Here is a 17765-nt window from a genome sequence, read left to right as displayed (position 1 = left end):
TTATTGCAATCTTTTTCTTTTAAAGCTTGGTTGTCTCTTTTTTTTTTTTTTTTTTTTTTTTGGGGGGGAAATAAGTTTTGATTGTCTTTTAGAATGTTCAAATGACGTAGTGGACTTCTCTTTCAAAATAATAATAATAATAATAATAATAATAAATAAATAAATAAATGACATATTGGACCAAAAATAAGAAACAAGGGAATGTATGATTATCTATAAGGAAACATAATAAACACGATATCAAAGCACATTGATTTGAAGATTTCAAATTTAAATATGCGGATCCTTGAAAATGGTACCAAATATTTCAAAAAATTGACATTTTATTATGTTTTATGTGTTATTTGAATAATTTGTTCAGGTGAGGGGAGGGGAGGTGGTATCTCCCTATCTTCCGTATATAAACCCTCCAAGCCAAACTCTAACTTTCATACTGCTTTTCTCTCGAACGCAGCCCTTGTCTTTATTTTAATTACTTCTTGTCATTTTGCCATATTAGACTAGCGAATGGCCAGTGAACCACTCCTAGTTTCACCAAAAAGCCTCAAGACTATTTTAGGAGAACCAAGGTTAAGATCAAGCAAGAGGAATACAGCCATTCTAAAAGATGGCTTAACCACCATCATTCACTCCACCATTCTTAAAAACCAAGAATCCAACGAACCCTTTTATGTGCTCGATTTGGGCGCTGTCATCAGCCTCATGGACAAGTGGATTCGGACCCTACCTACCGTTCGACCTTTCTACGCTGTCAAGTGCAATCCCCAGCCGGCTTTCCTAGATACCATGGCAGCGCTTGGCTCGGGCTTTGACTGCGCGAGTCGGGTTGAGATCGAATCCGTTTTGGCCCTTGGAGTTTCTCCGGACCGTATCATTTTTGCGAATCCTTGTAAATCAGAATCTCATATTAAGTACGCCGCCAGCGTTGGTGTTAACCTAACAACTTTCGATTCCAAGGACGAAATCGAAAAGATACGAAAGTGGCACCCCAAATGTGCTCTTTTGATCCGAATCAAAGCTCCGGATGACGGTGGAGCCAGGTGCCCGTTGGGTCCCAAGTACGGGGCTCTCCCTGAGGAAGTCACACCTCTTCTACAAGCAGCTCAGGCTGCTCAGCTCTCTGTAACCGGCGTCTCATTCCATGTGGGAAGTGGAGCCACAAATTCGCTTGTATACAAAGGAGCCGTAGAGGCCGCCAAGCTCGTATTCAAAAAGGCGACTCAGCTTGGCATGCCTAGAATGAATGTGTTGAACATCGGCGGCGGCTTTACTTCTGGCCAACAATTTGAACAAGCGGCTCCAGCGGTAAAAGCAGCTATTCAGACTTACTTCTCGGATGAACCCGGGTTGAGCGTCCTTGCGGAGCCAGGCCGATATTTCGCGGAGTCGGCTTTCACATTAGCCGCCAACATTATAGGGAAGCGCGTTAGAGGGGAGCTTAGAGAGTATTGGATCAACGACGGGATTTACGGGTCCATGAACTGTATACTCTACGATCATGCAGTCATGAAATGCGAGGCCCTCGCATGCGCGTCCAACGGTTCGAACCCCACGTGCAAAGGAGCCAAAAGGTACAGTTCAACGGTGTTCGGGCCCACGTGCGATGCGCTTGATACTGTTTTGACCGGCTACCTGCTACCTGAACTGGAGGTCAACGATTGGCTTGTGTTCCCCAACATGGGTGCCTATACAGCGGCTGCTGGTTCCAATTTTAATGGGTTCAATACAGCTTCCATTTTGACGTACCTCGCCTACTAAATCCAAATTAACCTCTATTTACTACTCATTCTCACTGAGGGAAGGGCCAAGGGACTATCTTCTTCTAACTCTATCTCCCGAATATATATATATATATATATATATCTAATGAACCAATGTCTCTAGCATATACCAGTAGTTCATAGCCTGCAATATGTACTTTGTCTCATATTTTATATGGTTAAATCGAACTTCTTTGATAACTTTGACTATTCGTCTGCACTTAAGTGTCAAATTTGTCCCCCCAAAGCAATAAAGTATGGATGCAAGACTTGAACAGTAGTTCATTTTTTAACAACCAAAAATTCTAATATTACCTCCTTTGAAAGCTGCTGTGTGGGGACGATGCATAGTTGATTGTTGGTCCTTGGCGTCGTGCCAATCAGATGCCAGATGGTTAGGAACTTGTGAATCATTTGATATTCAAAAAGTATTGTTACAATGTTGACCTTTCTAGTCCATTAGAAATATCATTGCTTGAAGATTTGTGGCGTGCTTTGACCAAAACATATTGATTAGTTTCCTACCGACCTCTCTATCGTATGACACAACCAGTGACGCGGGTAGAATTTTCTTAACTAATAGAAAATGTTTCTTTGCAGGGAAGGGGAAAGGAAGGGATGTGGCATTTGTTGAGGGATTCCAAGGGTTTTATTCCACCGTAATTTGACTGCAAGATTGGGTTCTTCGGTTTAAGCGCCCAAGCCCATATGTAGCATAGCCCCAAAAAACAAATAATAAGAATAAAGCCCCAAGCCCATATGTAGCGTACTGATATTTTCTAAATGCCACGCAAAACGTATTCCATTGGCACACGAATAGAGTAACTAATCCTTGGGATTTCTGTAACTACCATAAAATGTGAATTCGTATTAGTTGGTTCTCCTTTCAAATTGAAAATGGTCTGGTGAACGTCGTACATCCAGCTGGTTAGCAAAAGTTCGTATGAATTCGTATATTTGGGTCTCCTTTCAAATTGAAAATGGTCTGGTGGGCGTGGTACATACAGCTGTTAGCAAAAGTACGCACTTTCAGTTGTACATACTTACAATTGAATGCGCTACAGAGGTGTAGAACTTATTACTTCCTAAATGGAATCCAACCTTTTTGCTACCAAAGGGTCTCATCAGTTGAAAGAACTCATCGTAATAAAGCAACCGATCGATGAATTAAATTCGAACGCCATTAATTTTGTTCAGACCGCATGGCCCTTGCCACCATTAGAAAATTGTTGTGAATGATGCATTCTGCATGCCACTGCCAAACTCTAATTGGTCACCCGAATAGGTTTGCAGCCAATAAGATTTCAGGGTGTACACTATTTAGAGAAATGAAGATATGCATTTAATTTCCTTGTAACAAGTTGTTTGGTTCAATTAAGCATCCAAATTATAACACCATGCTTATCCATTTTTTTTTTAAAATTTTTTATTGTTTCCTTGGAGGTCTAGTTGCCCTCAAGATGTAATTATTAAAAACGAAATGAGCCTTTGTGGTAGGTAAAAATTTAAGAAGAATTTATTTTTATTTTCAATTCTTTTTTTCATACATGTCGGTGCATGAAATTTGAAACGGTAAGTTTTTCTTCTTCTTGTTGTTATTATAATTATTATTATTTTGGAAAATAGGAATTAATTTGTTGGTCGTTTGAGGAAATTGAAAGGCGTTTGGAGTTTGAATGGGAAAGTGCAGGCCAGAAATTTTGCGAGTTGTGTAGTGGTACATAGTAAGTTGTAGGATGGGCATGCTGATATGGGAGCAACATTAAAGGAGGGAATCTTTGTCTGAGTGCCGAAGCAATAGCAGGCATTCCTGTAAATGAATTAAATGTAGATTCTTTCTTTTATTACAACCTATCTAATTTACTGTCTTATTAAATATTTTCCAACGCCCACTACTTCTTACATTTACTGTCTCAACTAATTTCTCTTTTATACTCGAAATGAAAGAAACCAACGGGGGATTTTACTCCAAACAGCGTCGATTGGCGCAATACATCATTGGAATAAATTTTCCGATACTTTTGTCTTATCCTTAACGATAGATATACTACTAAGATAAGCTATGTTTTGGATCTTACTCTCTTGACATTCAAAATTTAAAGAGAAAATAATATATATTTATATATATATATATATATATATAAACATAATTTTGTTATAAAATACATACATATGTATATTGTTAAATGCATTCACTATTCAATTAATCATAACAGATTACATATAATCATGTATGTATTTGAACCAAAATTTTATATATATATATAATATACGTATTTATTATAATCGACATGCATGCTTACTATAATAATGGAATCTTTCAACATTGAGAAATTGCTTTTTCTATATTATAGGTAATTTATAGTCTTTCAGCGTTACCTATTTTACATTCGCCCATGTAACGGACTATATATATATATATATATATTTAAGTCCTCTTATTAGATAAAAAAATACAAAAAAAAAAAATGACAATCTATCTTTTAATAGTTTAAATTTTTTAAATTAATGTTAATTAAATATTGTACCAGCCAATTTTTTTTTAAAGTTCTATACTTACAATTAGAAGTGAAACGGTAGTTCAACTCCTCTTAAATTGTTACTGTGTGGTATAAAGAAAATTACTTGGTTCATCAATTAAGCGTGTTCTGTGCAGAAGAGGTTCATGTGATCTATTTGCTTTTGATTAATTTTTTGAAAAATCTCATACACTTTGCATCGATTTTTTTTTTTTTTTTTTGACGATTTATAGCTTCAAGAATTTAGGCTTTTTTATATCCCAGTTATTTGGCAAACCATTATATATATCCACAGAAATTTTCATAAATTCGGGATCTAATGGTCAGACAGGAAGGTGAAGAAGATTTAAGGAAATTACTTAATAAGCTACAACATACATATAATTTCCAATATTAAAGACAGATTTTTGTTGTTATATTTTAGTACTTGATGCTAAAATAACAAATGTATATCTGATATCCAGATTAATCATCCATTATATATAAGACAATATAAACCCATACGTTGTATATATATTGTTCTGTTCAATCGAAGCTAGCTTTTCAAGGATCTGTACATAGGATGGCCCGAAATGCTTGGTAGGGGAAGTTGATTTTGAAACCAAACGTCCAGTCTGGCGGCCAAAGATCTTGTTTCAGAGAAAAAAACAAAAAGAGAAAGAGAAAAAACACAAAAAGGAAAAGTAACAAACGGAAACTAAAGATATAGATACAAACCTCAATAATATAGATTAATTATTTTGGTATTGAGGTCCCAGAAGCGTGATATATAGAAATGAAAGACCACTGAGATATTGGCACGGCTCAATCAAACAACAAAATCAGGAATAATATATGTGGTTTGGTTCTCTGAGTGAGCCGAGCCAACATCACAGTGTAACTCGTTCAAGCGCCAAAACTTTGTACAATTTCGATCTCTGCTTCAGTTAACCAGTTCTTTTGGCAGTTGAATGCCAAACTGATCAGAAGAGAAAGTATTATAAGAAGAGATGGTATATTGATGGGAAGAGGCGTCCAAATGTGTTATATATATATATATATATATATAAAGATATGCGGACGTCTTAGATCAAACTTAAGGGGGGAGAGAGAGAGAGAGAGAAGCTTTGCGGGGTGCATTAAAAACCCTCGGCTACCAAAACCCACAACCAAGGACCAGAGCATTCAATAGCAACCGACGTTCCAGCCCCATAATATTCTTTTTCTCTCTCTTTCTATTTTTATTTATTTATTTATTTTTTTTTTTGTGTCTGAAAAGCAGAACCACAGGCCCCTACATTAATAAGGGCATCGCTCGCTCGGTAATTCTTAACAAACCAGACCAGAGGCACAGTCTGCAACATTAATAAAAGGAAGTCGCCCCCATATGGCCATAACACTTTATCTCAGTGTTTCTGAGCTGCAATACTAGTTACTATTTCTTAATCTCATCGGACTAACGATACCATTTTGGCCCGCTGGTTATTGTTTAGTTACCGCCGGAGAACAACTTCTTCATTGATCCACCTTCATTTTCATAGTTCTATCGGGAACGCAAAGGAGAAATTGCACCAACCATACTGCTTGTCTTTTGAGACAGTTTTATAATTTAGGGAAAATTAACGATTAAGTAGAACGACGAATTACCAGATTTACCTCATAATTCACTGCAGGAATTTTGGTACAATTGACGATGTACGTAACGAAACTGCAACGTAGAAAGAGGGAGAACGAAACGTAACAGTTTCTAGTCAGAAATTAACTGGTCTCATGAGTTACGATTTGGATTGGAATAGACGTAAATAGTAATTTTGGTCTCTGAAAGAAAGAAATGCCAGAAGATTCAGCTGAGATACGGAGTCATATATCGTACCGGACCGCAAAGACACTGATCTTCTTCCTTTCACAGGCCCATTAGCCAAAATGGGCTCAAACAGCCTAATACACTTTCGCACATGACACTGTTTTTTACACATGAGACTATTTATTTATTATTATTTTTTTGGTAAGTACCGACTAATGAATAGTCTAAGGTACAGAGGATAAATTACGTAAAAAAATAAAAAACCAAGCACGGCCTTGCATCCTTGCGTTCCTTGCTTTGAAGTTTGATTGAACCCAACAAAATTAGTAGGCACAGCACTAAAAGATGACCCTATTAAATGTTTCAATTCCGAATCATATGTCACTTGAAATCTAATGAAATTTAGCTTGGTTTAATATGATGAACGGATTTTCTTTTTTTTTTTTTTTTTTTTTTTTTTTGGCTATGCCCCAGGCATCCCTTACCCTTAGTAGACTCGAACCCCAATTACTAGTTTTGGATGGTAGTGTTTTTACTAACGGAACTACCACACTTGTCTAATATGACGAAGGATTGAAAGGAAGAAATGATAGAAGTGGAGGGATGGAAGATGTTGAATTTGTTTGGTGCAAAGGGAGAAGGGCAAAGATAAAGGGAAAATTTTCTTTTATCTTATCTACATTTTATTTACTCATTCATTTTCATTTTCATTTTTTAGCAAGTATTTTTATTTTTATTTTTTTTCAAGTTATTTTTTTATTATTATAGTTATCTATTGTATGTTTTGCTTTTTTCCCTTAGATTTTTCCTTCTTCCTTTTTTTTTTTATTTTATTTTTATTTTTTATATACATATAGTTTCTTTTTGTAACCAAATGTTCTTTGGTTCTTTATTTTGCTTATATCATTCATTGAAAAATCCAATAAAAATGAGCCCTTTTTTTTTTTTTTTTTTTTTTTTTTTGGGTGTTATGAAGCCAACATCGTAAGGGTCCCAAATTTTAGATTTTCGAATGCAGCACCTAAGATTGTCTGAACATGTTATGGATCAAAGGTAATTAGAATGGAATTGCTTTTCTGAATCGACTCGAATGGGTTAAATATAAGATTGTTAAAATGGGATTGATTCTCAAGATTTAACCTGATTCTAGATCTCAAGATAATATGAATAAGTCTGTATTTTATGATTGGCTGATCAAGTATGTAATTGAGATTAAATTTTGTGATTAACTGATGTTTCTAAATTCTGATATCAACTATAGGGACTCAAATTTGGGATTGACAAATATGTTCGTAATTGACAAAACATATTCAGGTCTGGGCAATTTGGATTTTGGACCAATACCATATTATTATTATTATTACTTTGTTTGTTTTTAAAAAATACTGTTATTATTTTAATCACTTAAACTTAATGTTGATAATAACAAAAATAAATAATTTAAAAACATAAAAATACATTAAAAATGCAATTATTCATAATAAAAATATTTAAAAATTATATATATATATATATAGCTGGTTTAGTCTTAGTTTGTATTAAAGATTGCTCAAAGAGAATCAAATTAATCACGGGTCAAAAACCAAACCAATCAGAGACCAATTCCCTAGCCTCGACCTATACTGACTCGGAATGTGTATTCTTGCCCAAAAAACTTCTATACACAAGGTGTATGTATCCTTCCTCTTGCCTAAAATGTGAGATCCAATAACATTTTAATTTCACATCCTAAATGAGAGAGCGGCTGAGTTAGCCTAACTTACCTATTAATATATTATATAGTAGGCGAGCTGGTTACTAGAGAGGAGAGATGTATACACTCGGTGAATTAAAGCTTCTCTCGTAATTTTGACCCAATAATGCGCATGCCTGCCCCATCAGACAGTGGAAACGGGACGATCAAGGGGAAATTGTCATTTTATAACTAGAATCCAAACCCGTAAGGCTAAACGTCACTTCTGAGGTGAGACGAGAGGTCCCACCACGTAAACCGAGTTGACATATTATGGTTATTTACGAACCATTGAAAATATTTGTCCCTTGCTTCAAAAAAAAAAAAATTGGCCCTTTTTCAAGTCACATTTCAGTAGCCGTTGGCGTCTAAATCAAGAGATGTATGAGACGTGTCAAAACTCAAAATCCTGTATAATGGCCATGATGGCCAAGCTTACTGTAGTCTGTACATTTGGGCTGGGCCATGTAATCGGAAAAGACTTGCACTTCGATTCCTTCATCTACCCTAATCTGGTACCATAAATGCATACTTTTAGGTTTTTCTAATTTATTTTCTATTTTCTATCCAGCAGTTTTTCTGGTAACCTCCGCCGGGAATTCTAACGTGGGTTCTGAGCAAGGGAAGAGTCAAATTTGGTCAACGATGCTCCCGCACAATTTTTTTTCCCACCTCCTCAAATGGATTGCCAATTGGACGATCCCGCACCAATAATAAATTTAGATATCATAATAAGAAAGAAATGTAACTCACGCGGGAGTCCAATAGAAAAAAACATAAAAAACATATATATTAATAAGGCGAAAAGGAAAGCGGGGAGTGGTTGGATTTACAACATCGTCCCCCTGAGGTCTGGTCATCTTTCGGGATTCCATGGAAAAGTGAGGCATGTGGAATTGGCTGTAACATTCACCGAGACCAGAAGACCACCGAGACCAGAAGACCAGTCCCTGTCTCTTCCCCGAATTGCCAAGAAAAGCGTACTGCCCCTTGGGGTGGCATCTTTTTAAGTCATTCTGGCCGACCATTCTTCACATGTATCAAATTAAAATACGTATACTAGTCCATGCACACAAATGTACCCCAATTTTGCTGTATACCACGAGTTTGCCACTGCCAAGCGGCTTATACAAAATAGCCACGGCCACACTTGTGAATCTTTGCCGGATATACCGGAAAACCATTCACCAAAAAAAAAAAAATAAAAAAAATTAAGATATATTGGAAGACCTTGCTGGCCGACCAAGAGATATAAGGAAAATACTAATTGGGTTTGTTTGTGAGGCCCAATAAAAGCATGTTTAGTGACTGTATTTATTTAATATTATTCTATCTTATTTTAATATTACACATTATATCATGTGATTTGTATGGCTTAATGCCATACATAATGGTCCATAAAAACTTAGTGGGCATCAGGTGTACCCAATATGTAGGGCCAACACCGGGCCATTTTATCCTTTCCGGTGTAAAGTAATTTTACATTTACTACAATGGCACGGTTGAATCAACAACCAAACACGTTCACTAACTGTTCAGTGTACCGTCATTCCGTAATATCAAATATTAACTATATTTAGTCCATAAAAACCATCAAATATTTGGAACCAGTTTCCATTTTTTTTTTTTTAAAAAAAAAACATTACATGGCCTTCCACTTGCAATTTCTTTTGCAAAAATTTCTCTTTATATTAATTCAAGATCTAAACAGTAGTCGCTGAAATATATAATCTCATCGAAATCACATAGATGGAAATAATCTTTATGATAATAAAATAGTATATAGCATTGTAGGTACTGTTTTAGATAATTAATTGTCGGACCAAACTTATAAGTCTTAGCCACCAATCTAAATTAAATAAAAGAAAAAGGTTGACGGAACAATTGAAGAGAAAAAAAAAAAAAAAACAAAAAAACCAAAAAAAAAAGCAGATAAATTTAGTTGCAAATCACGCATAAGATTCGTAAGTTGAGTGGGGAATGAGACAACCAGAGGATGTCTGTTGGCTAAGACCAAAGGTGCGGGTGATGTTATCAATGAAGTATATTGGAGATTAAAATAATAAATTAGACAAAGTTAAAATTTTAATAAAATAATAGCTACAAAAAGGCGGTGATATCAGCAAAGCAAGAAATACGTTGTTTGAATCCACGTCGACATCACCATCAACTTTTGGGGTGCCCATTTCGTTTATAATTAAATTAACGTCCGGTTCCTTGTGTTCCCATTCAAACTGATAGTTCCCATTCCAGCCGATAAGCAGCAAGCAAGGAAGGGGAGCGTCTGGACTCTAGAGTGAGTGACACGCACAAATTTTGGGCACAAAACAAGGCCGTTTGGTTCCTTCCTTCCTATCATTCGAAGCTACTCAAAATTTCCTTCTTCCTTCACTTCCTTGAAACTTATTAGCGCTTTTGGGTTTTCAGTTGTAAGTAGCTTTTTCTGAGTGTTGTTTGATGGTGTATGACGATCATGGGAGACACAGAGAGTTGCGGTAGCAGAGCCGTTGATTTCTCGCCGACTCTGAGCCGAAAGCATAAACAGAAGGTTGATATCTACGACGAAGTTCTTCATCGACTCAGGGACTTGAATGTGGCAGAGTCATGGCTTCCTGGTTTCGAAGATGAGCTCTGGGCTCATTTTTGTCGCCTTCCTACTAGGTACCGTCAGTCCCTGAACAACCATCAAACTGTTACAGCTTCTTCTGCAATTACTCTATTTCTTTTTCGATTCTTCGAATTTTTTGTTTCTCATGTATCTTTGCGTATTACTCTCCAGTTTTGCTCGGCTTTGATCAGATTCGTGGAATATTTTCTTTTTCTGTTTTTGCCGGATCAGAATCTTGAATACTTCTTTTTGCTAAATAAAATAATAGGCCAGCGTTACTAATTGGCTTAGAAGAATTAAAGAATCTTTGAATTGCTTGAACAGAATCTTTGAATTTCACCATCTTATACATATATATATGTATATATATATACATTATTTATTATTTTTATCTTGTCTTTTGGATGCTATTTGGGGGAGAATTACCATGACATAGTTCGATTATGAAGAATAGTTGTTTGCCTTACTACTTTAACTCGCAAAGAAGGGGAAAAAAAATAATAATAATAATTAAGCAATCAAAAAAAAAAAAAAAATGGAGAGAAAATGATGAAAATCGCTAAAGGCAATTAATGAGATAAAAAACGATGCAAGAGTTGATTTTCTTCTTCACGATCTAACTGAGTTTAACATATGGGGGGTTGAATAATAGTTTAATATGTCTGAGTATTCTTTTCTTGGTTAAGATTATACACAAAATGAATTGTCTGCTGCTTTTGCCTTTAACCTAAACTAGTTGCATTGGACATTACTATTATCTTTTTCTAAATGAAATTTCATGTGTATTTATGTATTTAATCTGCTTGTTAAAGATATGCATTGGACGTGAATGTGGAAACCGCACAAGATGTTCTTATGCATAAAAGATTACTGCATATGGCACGTAATCCTGTTACTAGACCTGCAGTTGAAGTCCGTCTTGTGCAGGTAATTCATATGCAAAATATTGTTCGGATCAGTGTCGTTGTGTCTGCCTGCAGTTGCTGATTTTTTTAGATGAAAAATTCTGAGTATTTCTTTTTCTTGTTCGTTTTATTTTCCAAATTCCTATCTAGAAATATTTTTTCCTTTCAATTTGGTGTTAATATTCAGTTTCTATAATGTTTGTTCGATAGTTATTTTTTTGGTCACTTTTCGTATCACTTTTAATTGTAGACTTAAAACTTGTTTGCCTGGCCAAATGCAAATTGGCATATATCTCTCTTATGCAGGTTCGTTCGTCTTGTGCCTCAAACTCATATGGAAAAGTGGAAGCACAGTGTTCTGAGCATGTCATCAAACAGAGGCATGGTTAATGAATATATGTTTGAATTCGTTATATTTATAAATGTAAAGGTTCAGTTTCCTATATCTCGCATAGAATATCAAATAGTTTTGGTTATTTTTTGCCCTCTTTTTATCTATTATATTTCAGTATTCATCCACCACCAGCCTTTGGTTTATCACCTGACCTCGAATTTGATGCAAACAAACTCTATATTCCAGAGTCCGATGGCATCATGAATTCCAAGCATCTATATTACGGGTAAATAATTGTGATTAAAAGTTGGAAACCGTGTTCTCAGTAAATTGTTTGAATTAGAATTTATATTTCCTTTTATTTATAATTTTTTGTGCTCGAATATCTCGAGTAGGAATTTGGTCTTTTCTGTCTTTGTGCTGCTTGTTATTGCTTTCTTTTTGGTCGACAATTGAGAAAACCTTTGACACGAAGGGTTCTAAAAGAAAAAAAGTGATTTCTGAGTCTTATAATTGTTGCTAGTCGAATAATATTCCAATTATTTCACGCTTATATAGGCCAATGCATGAGATTACAATTTCAACAAGTGACAAGCCAAAACTTCTCTGTCAGGTAGCTAATTTATCATGGTTGTATCGATTTTACCTACTTTTTTTTCTTAATTAAGTTCCTTCTTTACAATTCATTATTTTTTCGCATTTTCAGTTGACATCGTTATTGTCTGAGATTGGGCTGAACATTCAAGAAGCCCATGCTTTTTCCACAATAGATGGCTACTCTTTGGATGTTTTTGTTGTTGATGGTTGGGCACTTGAGGTATTTCCTGCCTTGATCTCAAATGTTAAAACTGCAGTGGATACTATTATTGTAAAATAAATTTGAATTATTTCATGATATCATTTCTTCATTACTAAAATATTTATGAGTCATGTAATTTATTGCATTATACATTCCTATAGGTTAATATTTATCATTGCTCCTTAGAAAAACTTTTTTTTTTTTTTTGGGTTATTAAATGCATTACCTCATGAACTGCTTGACTTGTGTGCTTGTTCAAAATTTTATAGGAGACTGAGCAGCTTAGAGAAACTCTGGCAAAAGAAATACCAAGGATTGAGGTAGCCTCTTACTGATTCTATTTGATTTCTTCCTAAAAAGGTATTTGCGTTTTCAATTGAGATGGGATGGTGTTTTAAATAAAAAAATGATCGATAACATCAAAGTATATTGCCTCCTGCTTAGATTGATAAATCCAAGAGAAATCTAGGATTGAGGTAGCCTCTTACTGATTCTATTTATTGGTTTGATATTATGAAGATCATAAAATGTTAAATCAAGTTTTTCTCGTACTAGTGAATGATAATTGTCTCCCTCGATCCCTATAAAGGGAAAGAAGCATTTCAAGTTTTTGTTGCAATCATACCTAGTGGAGCTACTGATTAATATGGAAAGTGCAATTATATTACTTCTGAATTAAATTTGTAAGCATTACTAGAAATTATGTATATCTGCCATTTGATTGTAGTCTTTAACTTGTCAATCTGAATATGATCTATTTAAATTATTCTTCAGAAGCATTCGAGGTTAAATTATCAGGCTATTTCCCCTGTTGGAGAGCAAGAACATGGAGTGCAGTTTATTCATAATCATTTAAACATACCACCTGATGAAAATGATCTCTGGGAAATTGATGCAAGCTTGTTGAAATATGAAAAGAGAATAGCATCTGGTTCGTCTGGCGATTTGTGAGTTCTTTCATCACTAAACATGCTTAATATATATATGTTTACAGTTGAATATTCTGATCCACTGTTCACAGGTATAAAGGCACTTTCTGTAATCAAGATGTGGCTATTAAAGTTCTAAAGGCTGGGCACCTGAATGAAACAATGCAGAGGGAATTTGCTCAAGAAGTCTATATCATGAGGTTTGCTGTATCACATTGTTTGGTAGAAAACTATCTTGACAAGGAGATGCAGAAGCATTATCCATTCTTCAGGGGGAAAAAAAAAGAGGAAAAAAAGAAAAGAAAAGAAAAGAAGCATTATCGTTTTAGTGTTGATTATATATTTGCACCACCTTTGAAATATTAAGTATTGATAGTCTGGAATGATACTTTACCATCGAGGTGCTACTTAGCCTAAGTCAATGCCCAATAAACTAATCATCACCCCAGTAAGATAAACAATAAAAGGTGGAAGGGCATGTGAGTATCAGCAAGTATTGCACTATTTAAATAACATGCAATATCTTCCTCTTATCACAGCTTTCAAATATGTGAAATACACTGTTCCTTTCCAGGAATATGGTTCCTACCTGAGTTATATAATTACATTTAAAAAGAGTAGTACAGTTGTTTTATGTTATTCATGCTGAACCTGGTCTTTACATACTGAAACTCTGCTATATCCTGCCTCTCTCAGGACATTAATCTCGCTTGCCTGTCTATTCTTTGGAACTTGTAGGAAGGTTCGGCATAAGAATGTTGTCCAATTCATTGGGGCGTGTACCAGACATCCAAACCTATGCATTGTTACTGGTATTTGTAGCTTACTGGATACGTTACTACTGGCTTCTGGATTTTGGTACATTCATTTGTTTATCTCTTCCTTCTCAGAATATATGGCTGGTGGAAGCATGTATGACTTTCTCAAAGAAAACAGTGTCTTACCTCTTCAGTCCTTGCTCAGAGTAGCAATTGATGTTTCCAAGGGCATGAACTATTTGCACCAAAGTAACATAATCCATAGAGACCTGAAAGCTGCTAATCTTTTAATGGATGAAAATGGAGTAAGAGATATCTTCTTTATGCATCTTACTTTATAATGTAATTAGGTTCCTGAGGTCTCTCCATGGTGCTTTACAGCCTACATACCTCCCCTATTTTTTGATCATTAAATCTGATGTGGAAATGATAAGATTAGCTAAAACTTTTCCTTTAGGATCGACAGAATGAAAAATAGTAAGTCAAGATTCTGCAAATCAAGAAGTGTAATGATTAAAATAAATAGTGCTGGTGTTTTGAACATGTCATAACTCAATTCCTAAACTGCCAAGAATCTGTGCTGGCGCTTTGGCTGGTGTGCAGTGTTGGTGAGTTTGATTATGTAATGTTCTGATACTTAAGGGGGAAAGAAAAAGATAAACAGAAAAAGAATTATAGAGTAAGAGACAGGGTTCTGGTATGAAGTTGTTTTTTCATTATACAATTTCAAGTACTGACCCATAATCAACATGGCTTACAATAGGATATTTGTTTGGTTACACATATTAGTTACATTTTAATTGATTTAACTTGTGTCAGATAGATTATAATATGCCTGGGTATTTTTTCTCATTTTCTTTTGAGTAGCTTGATTTCATCCTTTAAACTTATATTCTCTTTATACTTATTTTTATCGAAACTAAAGGGAGGCATGTGCAGGACTGTGCATTCATGTCCTTGTTTCATAATGTTCCTTGTTGATAAGAGCTTAATCAGGTTATCCCAAGGCTATACATAGCTTTAATAGGATGCTCTGGATTTCAATCTCATTTAAGACCCAGAAAATTTGTCTGACAGGTTGTTAAGGTTTCTGATTTTGGTGTTGCTAGAGTGCGAGCTCAATCTGGCGTGATGACTGCAGAAACTGGAACTTATCGTTGGATGGCTCCAGAGGTAAGTGTTCTCCAGATACTAATCGATGGGTAGTAGCCATTCCATTTGCTTCATTGTCACTCAAACATTGGAATATCTTCCAAGCCTTTGTCCAAAAGTAATTCACCTGCGTTGACTAGCATTGTCAAAAAGATAATAGATATATAATGAGTGCAAAAGGAAGAAAGCAAAGGTAAAGATGCTTGCACAAATGCAGTTGGAAGCTGCTTTTGAGCATAATAATAAATAAGGGTTGAAACAAATTGGTAGAAATGATGCAAGCTTGGTTAGGGACTTTTTTGACTGCATCATTTTTGGATCTTTTCATCATGCAAGTTTGTACATTATACCATTCTCATAATTCCTCATATTGGTTCAATGCTTCTATGGCTTTGTACTGTGAGGAGGCTGTAATAATGTTAGAAGTTTAGAAGTTTCAAGTACTTGTAAATTGTTTACTGTGCTTATAATGGACGGTAGCTTGGTGAATTACATCCCTTTATTGATGACGGTCACTATCTGCTGTTGGCTAACTTAAAACCAGCTTTTTGACATGAGATTATCTGGTCTTGACACATTGAAGGTTATTGAACACAAACCATATGATCACAAAGCTGATGTCTTTAGCTTTGGGGTTGTGCTGTGGGAGCTGCTTGCCGGAAAGGTAATAGGATCTGTTATATTTATATCTTATTGATAAAAGAGGTGGACAACTTTTTCTTCCCATGAAACAAAATGCTACTTTTAGATAAATGTCTGTTTATCTTCCTTTGAACTAGTTTATCGTGCACAGACTTCATACCATCCTCTGTCTGTGTTTTGTGACTGAAATGTCAGCTTCCTTATGAGAACTTAACCCCGCTACAAGCAGCTGTCGGCGTGGTCCAGAAGGTATTTTCTTTTACCACAGTTGCAACATTATCTTTGTAGTTATTTATTTGTTTTGTTCAAATAATCTTTGTGTGTTTGCAATTCTTTCTTTTTAGAGAAAGCATTTCTCCCCGGTAAAGAGTTATTCCCGTTACTAATGCTAAATTGCCCTGGACTAGGATTTAAGCAGCTGCTAGAAATAATTTTGTCACGAATCTTAACTATTGAACAGGATTAGGATATATTTGCAGACCAGGTAAGTGAAAGTGATGAATTGACTAACACTAACCAGAGTAGCTACTAGCTGCTAATGCATTACAAATATTGGTGGAAAACGTAATTCATTCTCAGCAAGGACTTGAAACAGTGAACAACTTAAGAACGTGAATTGCAGGGCCTGAGGCCTAAAATTCCAAGGCATGCTCATCCGATTTTGGTTGAACTGTTGGAGCGGTGCTGGCTACAAGACCCATCATTAAGACCTGAATTCTCGGAAATTGTAGGAATTTTACAGAACATGGCCAAGAAGGTACGGAAGAATTCTAACACCTGTCGTTTCCACTCTGCATTTTAGAAGGTCTGATAATCATTAAACAGGTTACAGACGGAGGAGAGGGCTGGCAGAAAGGAAAAGCAATCAAGGATAATACCAGTTAGTATGCAGGGAAGAAGCCCAAGTGGCATGTGAGGCTGCACTTTATTGTCTCTTTGTGATGGTCTTTTGAGGAGTCAGTTTCCTTTTTTTTTTTCTTTTTTTTTTTTTCCTAATTTTATATCATCCTTTTTTCCTTTTCAGCTTAAACTTTATATGATCCATTCGGTTTTTCCTTTCAGAGTTTATCGCAAATTTTAGCTGTATCACCCGTACTCTCCCAAACTCCCTCTGGCCTCCAGGAATAAATCCTAGTCTGATGAACCATATCTGGCTCGAAACCATTAAACCTAAATATGAGATTTTCCCTGGTTGATATGATCCTTCGGCTGTTCTTTCCATAACTAATTGAAGGTTCAGCCACATTTTTGTAAAATCTGACAGCACAAAGACGATTTTGCTGATGTTATTATTTTAAAAAATCGATACCGACTTGTATTGGATGTAAAAAAATGGGTAGATGATGGATGATATTTCAATGGGTGAATATGTTATCAATTGATAAAATTTGACATCCACATGACCCATTAATTACTGACTTCTAAATTCTAATAAACATGATTCAGAAAAAAAAAAAAAAAAAAAAAACAAAATGGTTCTAACAAACATTGAAATCAAACAGGGAAGATCCTAGAATGAAAGTGCCCAGCATTCTAATTGCTTTTGTCGTTTTCATTGTCCGCGTTCTGTCTACGTTAACAGCATTTTTACATTCTCTCTTTGTTTTTTAATTGGACATAGGTAACAGCATTTTATCCGACAGCCACTAAATGAAGAACGAGAAAATTAAAGAGATTCGTGAATTCGACAAGATTATGATTGGTCCTTATAAAATTCGTTCACAAAGAACGTATCCATTGGGATAGAAATTGATAGCTTATTTTATTTATCTATTTTTTTTTTATTTTTTTTATTTTTTGGTGTGAGGGTAGGGGGCGGTGTTGGGTGGTTAATGATATAAAAC

The 17765-nt window shown here is 35.3% G+C and overlaps 2 protein-coding genes across 14 annotated transcripts; both read left to right on the top strand.

Moving 5' to 3' along the window:
* Window positions 1-247: 247 nt before the first annotated feature.
* On the top strand, window positions 248-1961 carry LOC107422492 (ornithine decarboxylase). The gene has a single exon (XM_016031950.4). It carries the CDS (start codon window positions 508-510, stop codon window positions 1756-1758), a length of 1251 nt encoding a protein of 416 aa, XP_015887436.1. The 5' UTR covers window positions 248-507; the 3' UTR covers window positions 1759-1961.
* Window positions 1962-9823: 7862 nt separating this feature from the next.
* LOC107422643 (serine/threonine-protein kinase STY46) lies at window positions 9824-17332 on the top strand. Of its 13 annotated transcripts, XM_025066413.3 has the most exons (18): window positions 9825-10090; window positions 10222-10455; window positions 11215-11329; window positions 11614-11687; window positions 11817-11927; window positions 12200-12254; window positions 12348-12458; window positions 12710-12760; window positions 13215-13387; window positions 13462-13569; window positions 14066-14181; window positions 14260-14432; window positions 15205-15300; window positions 15863-15943; window positions 16117-16170; window positions 16544-16678; window positions 16754-16833; window positions 16984-17332. In XM_025066413.3, the coding sequence occupies exons 2-18, from the start codon at window positions 10259-10261 to the stop codon at window positions 17000-17002; spliced, it is 1749 nt and encodes a 582-aa protein (XP_024922181.1). In that variant the 5' UTR covers window positions 9825-10090; window positions 10222-10258; the 3' UTR covers window positions 17003-17332. The 13 variants fall into 13 exon arrangements, 8 of the variants coding, with proteins under 8 accessions (XP_024922181.1, XP_024922179.1, XP_024922184.1 ...); XM_025066411.3 differs by having other exon boundaries at window positions 9826-10455; XM_025066416.3 differs by having other exon boundaries at window positions 9826-10455; window positions 16754-16877.
* The last annotated feature ends 433 nt before the right edge of the window (window positions 17333-17765 follow it).

This window comes from Ziziphus jujuba, chromosome 5, assembly GCF_031755915.1.
Source record: "Ziziphus jujuba cultivar Dongzao chromosome 5, ASM3175591v1".
Taxonomy (NCBI): domain Eukaryota; kingdom Viridiplantae; phylum Streptophyta; class Magnoliopsida; order Rosales; family Rhamnaceae; genus Ziziphus; species Ziziphus jujuba.
Note: the sequence above shows the minus strand (reverse complement) of the source record. Positions and strands in the feature narration are given on the sequence as shown.

Bases quoted from the DNA above. Each gene is read 5' to 3' on its own strand.
- LOC107422492 (XM_016031950.4), top strand. From the start codon at position 508: ATGGCCAGTGAACCACTCCTAGTTTCACCAAAAAGCCTCAAGACTATT.
- LOC107422643 (XM_025066413.3), top strand. From the start codon at position 10,259: ATGACGATCATGGGAGACACAGAGAGTTGCGGTAGCAGAGCCGTTGAT. The intron at 11,928-12,199 runs GTAAATAATTGT...ACGCTTATATAG, and splicing joins TCCAAGCATCTATATTACGG to GCCAATGCATGAGATTACAA. The intron at 16,171-16,543 runs GTATTTTCTTTT...CGTGAATTGCAG, and splicing joins CTGTCGGCGTGGTCCAGAAG to GGCCTGAGGCCTAAAATTCC.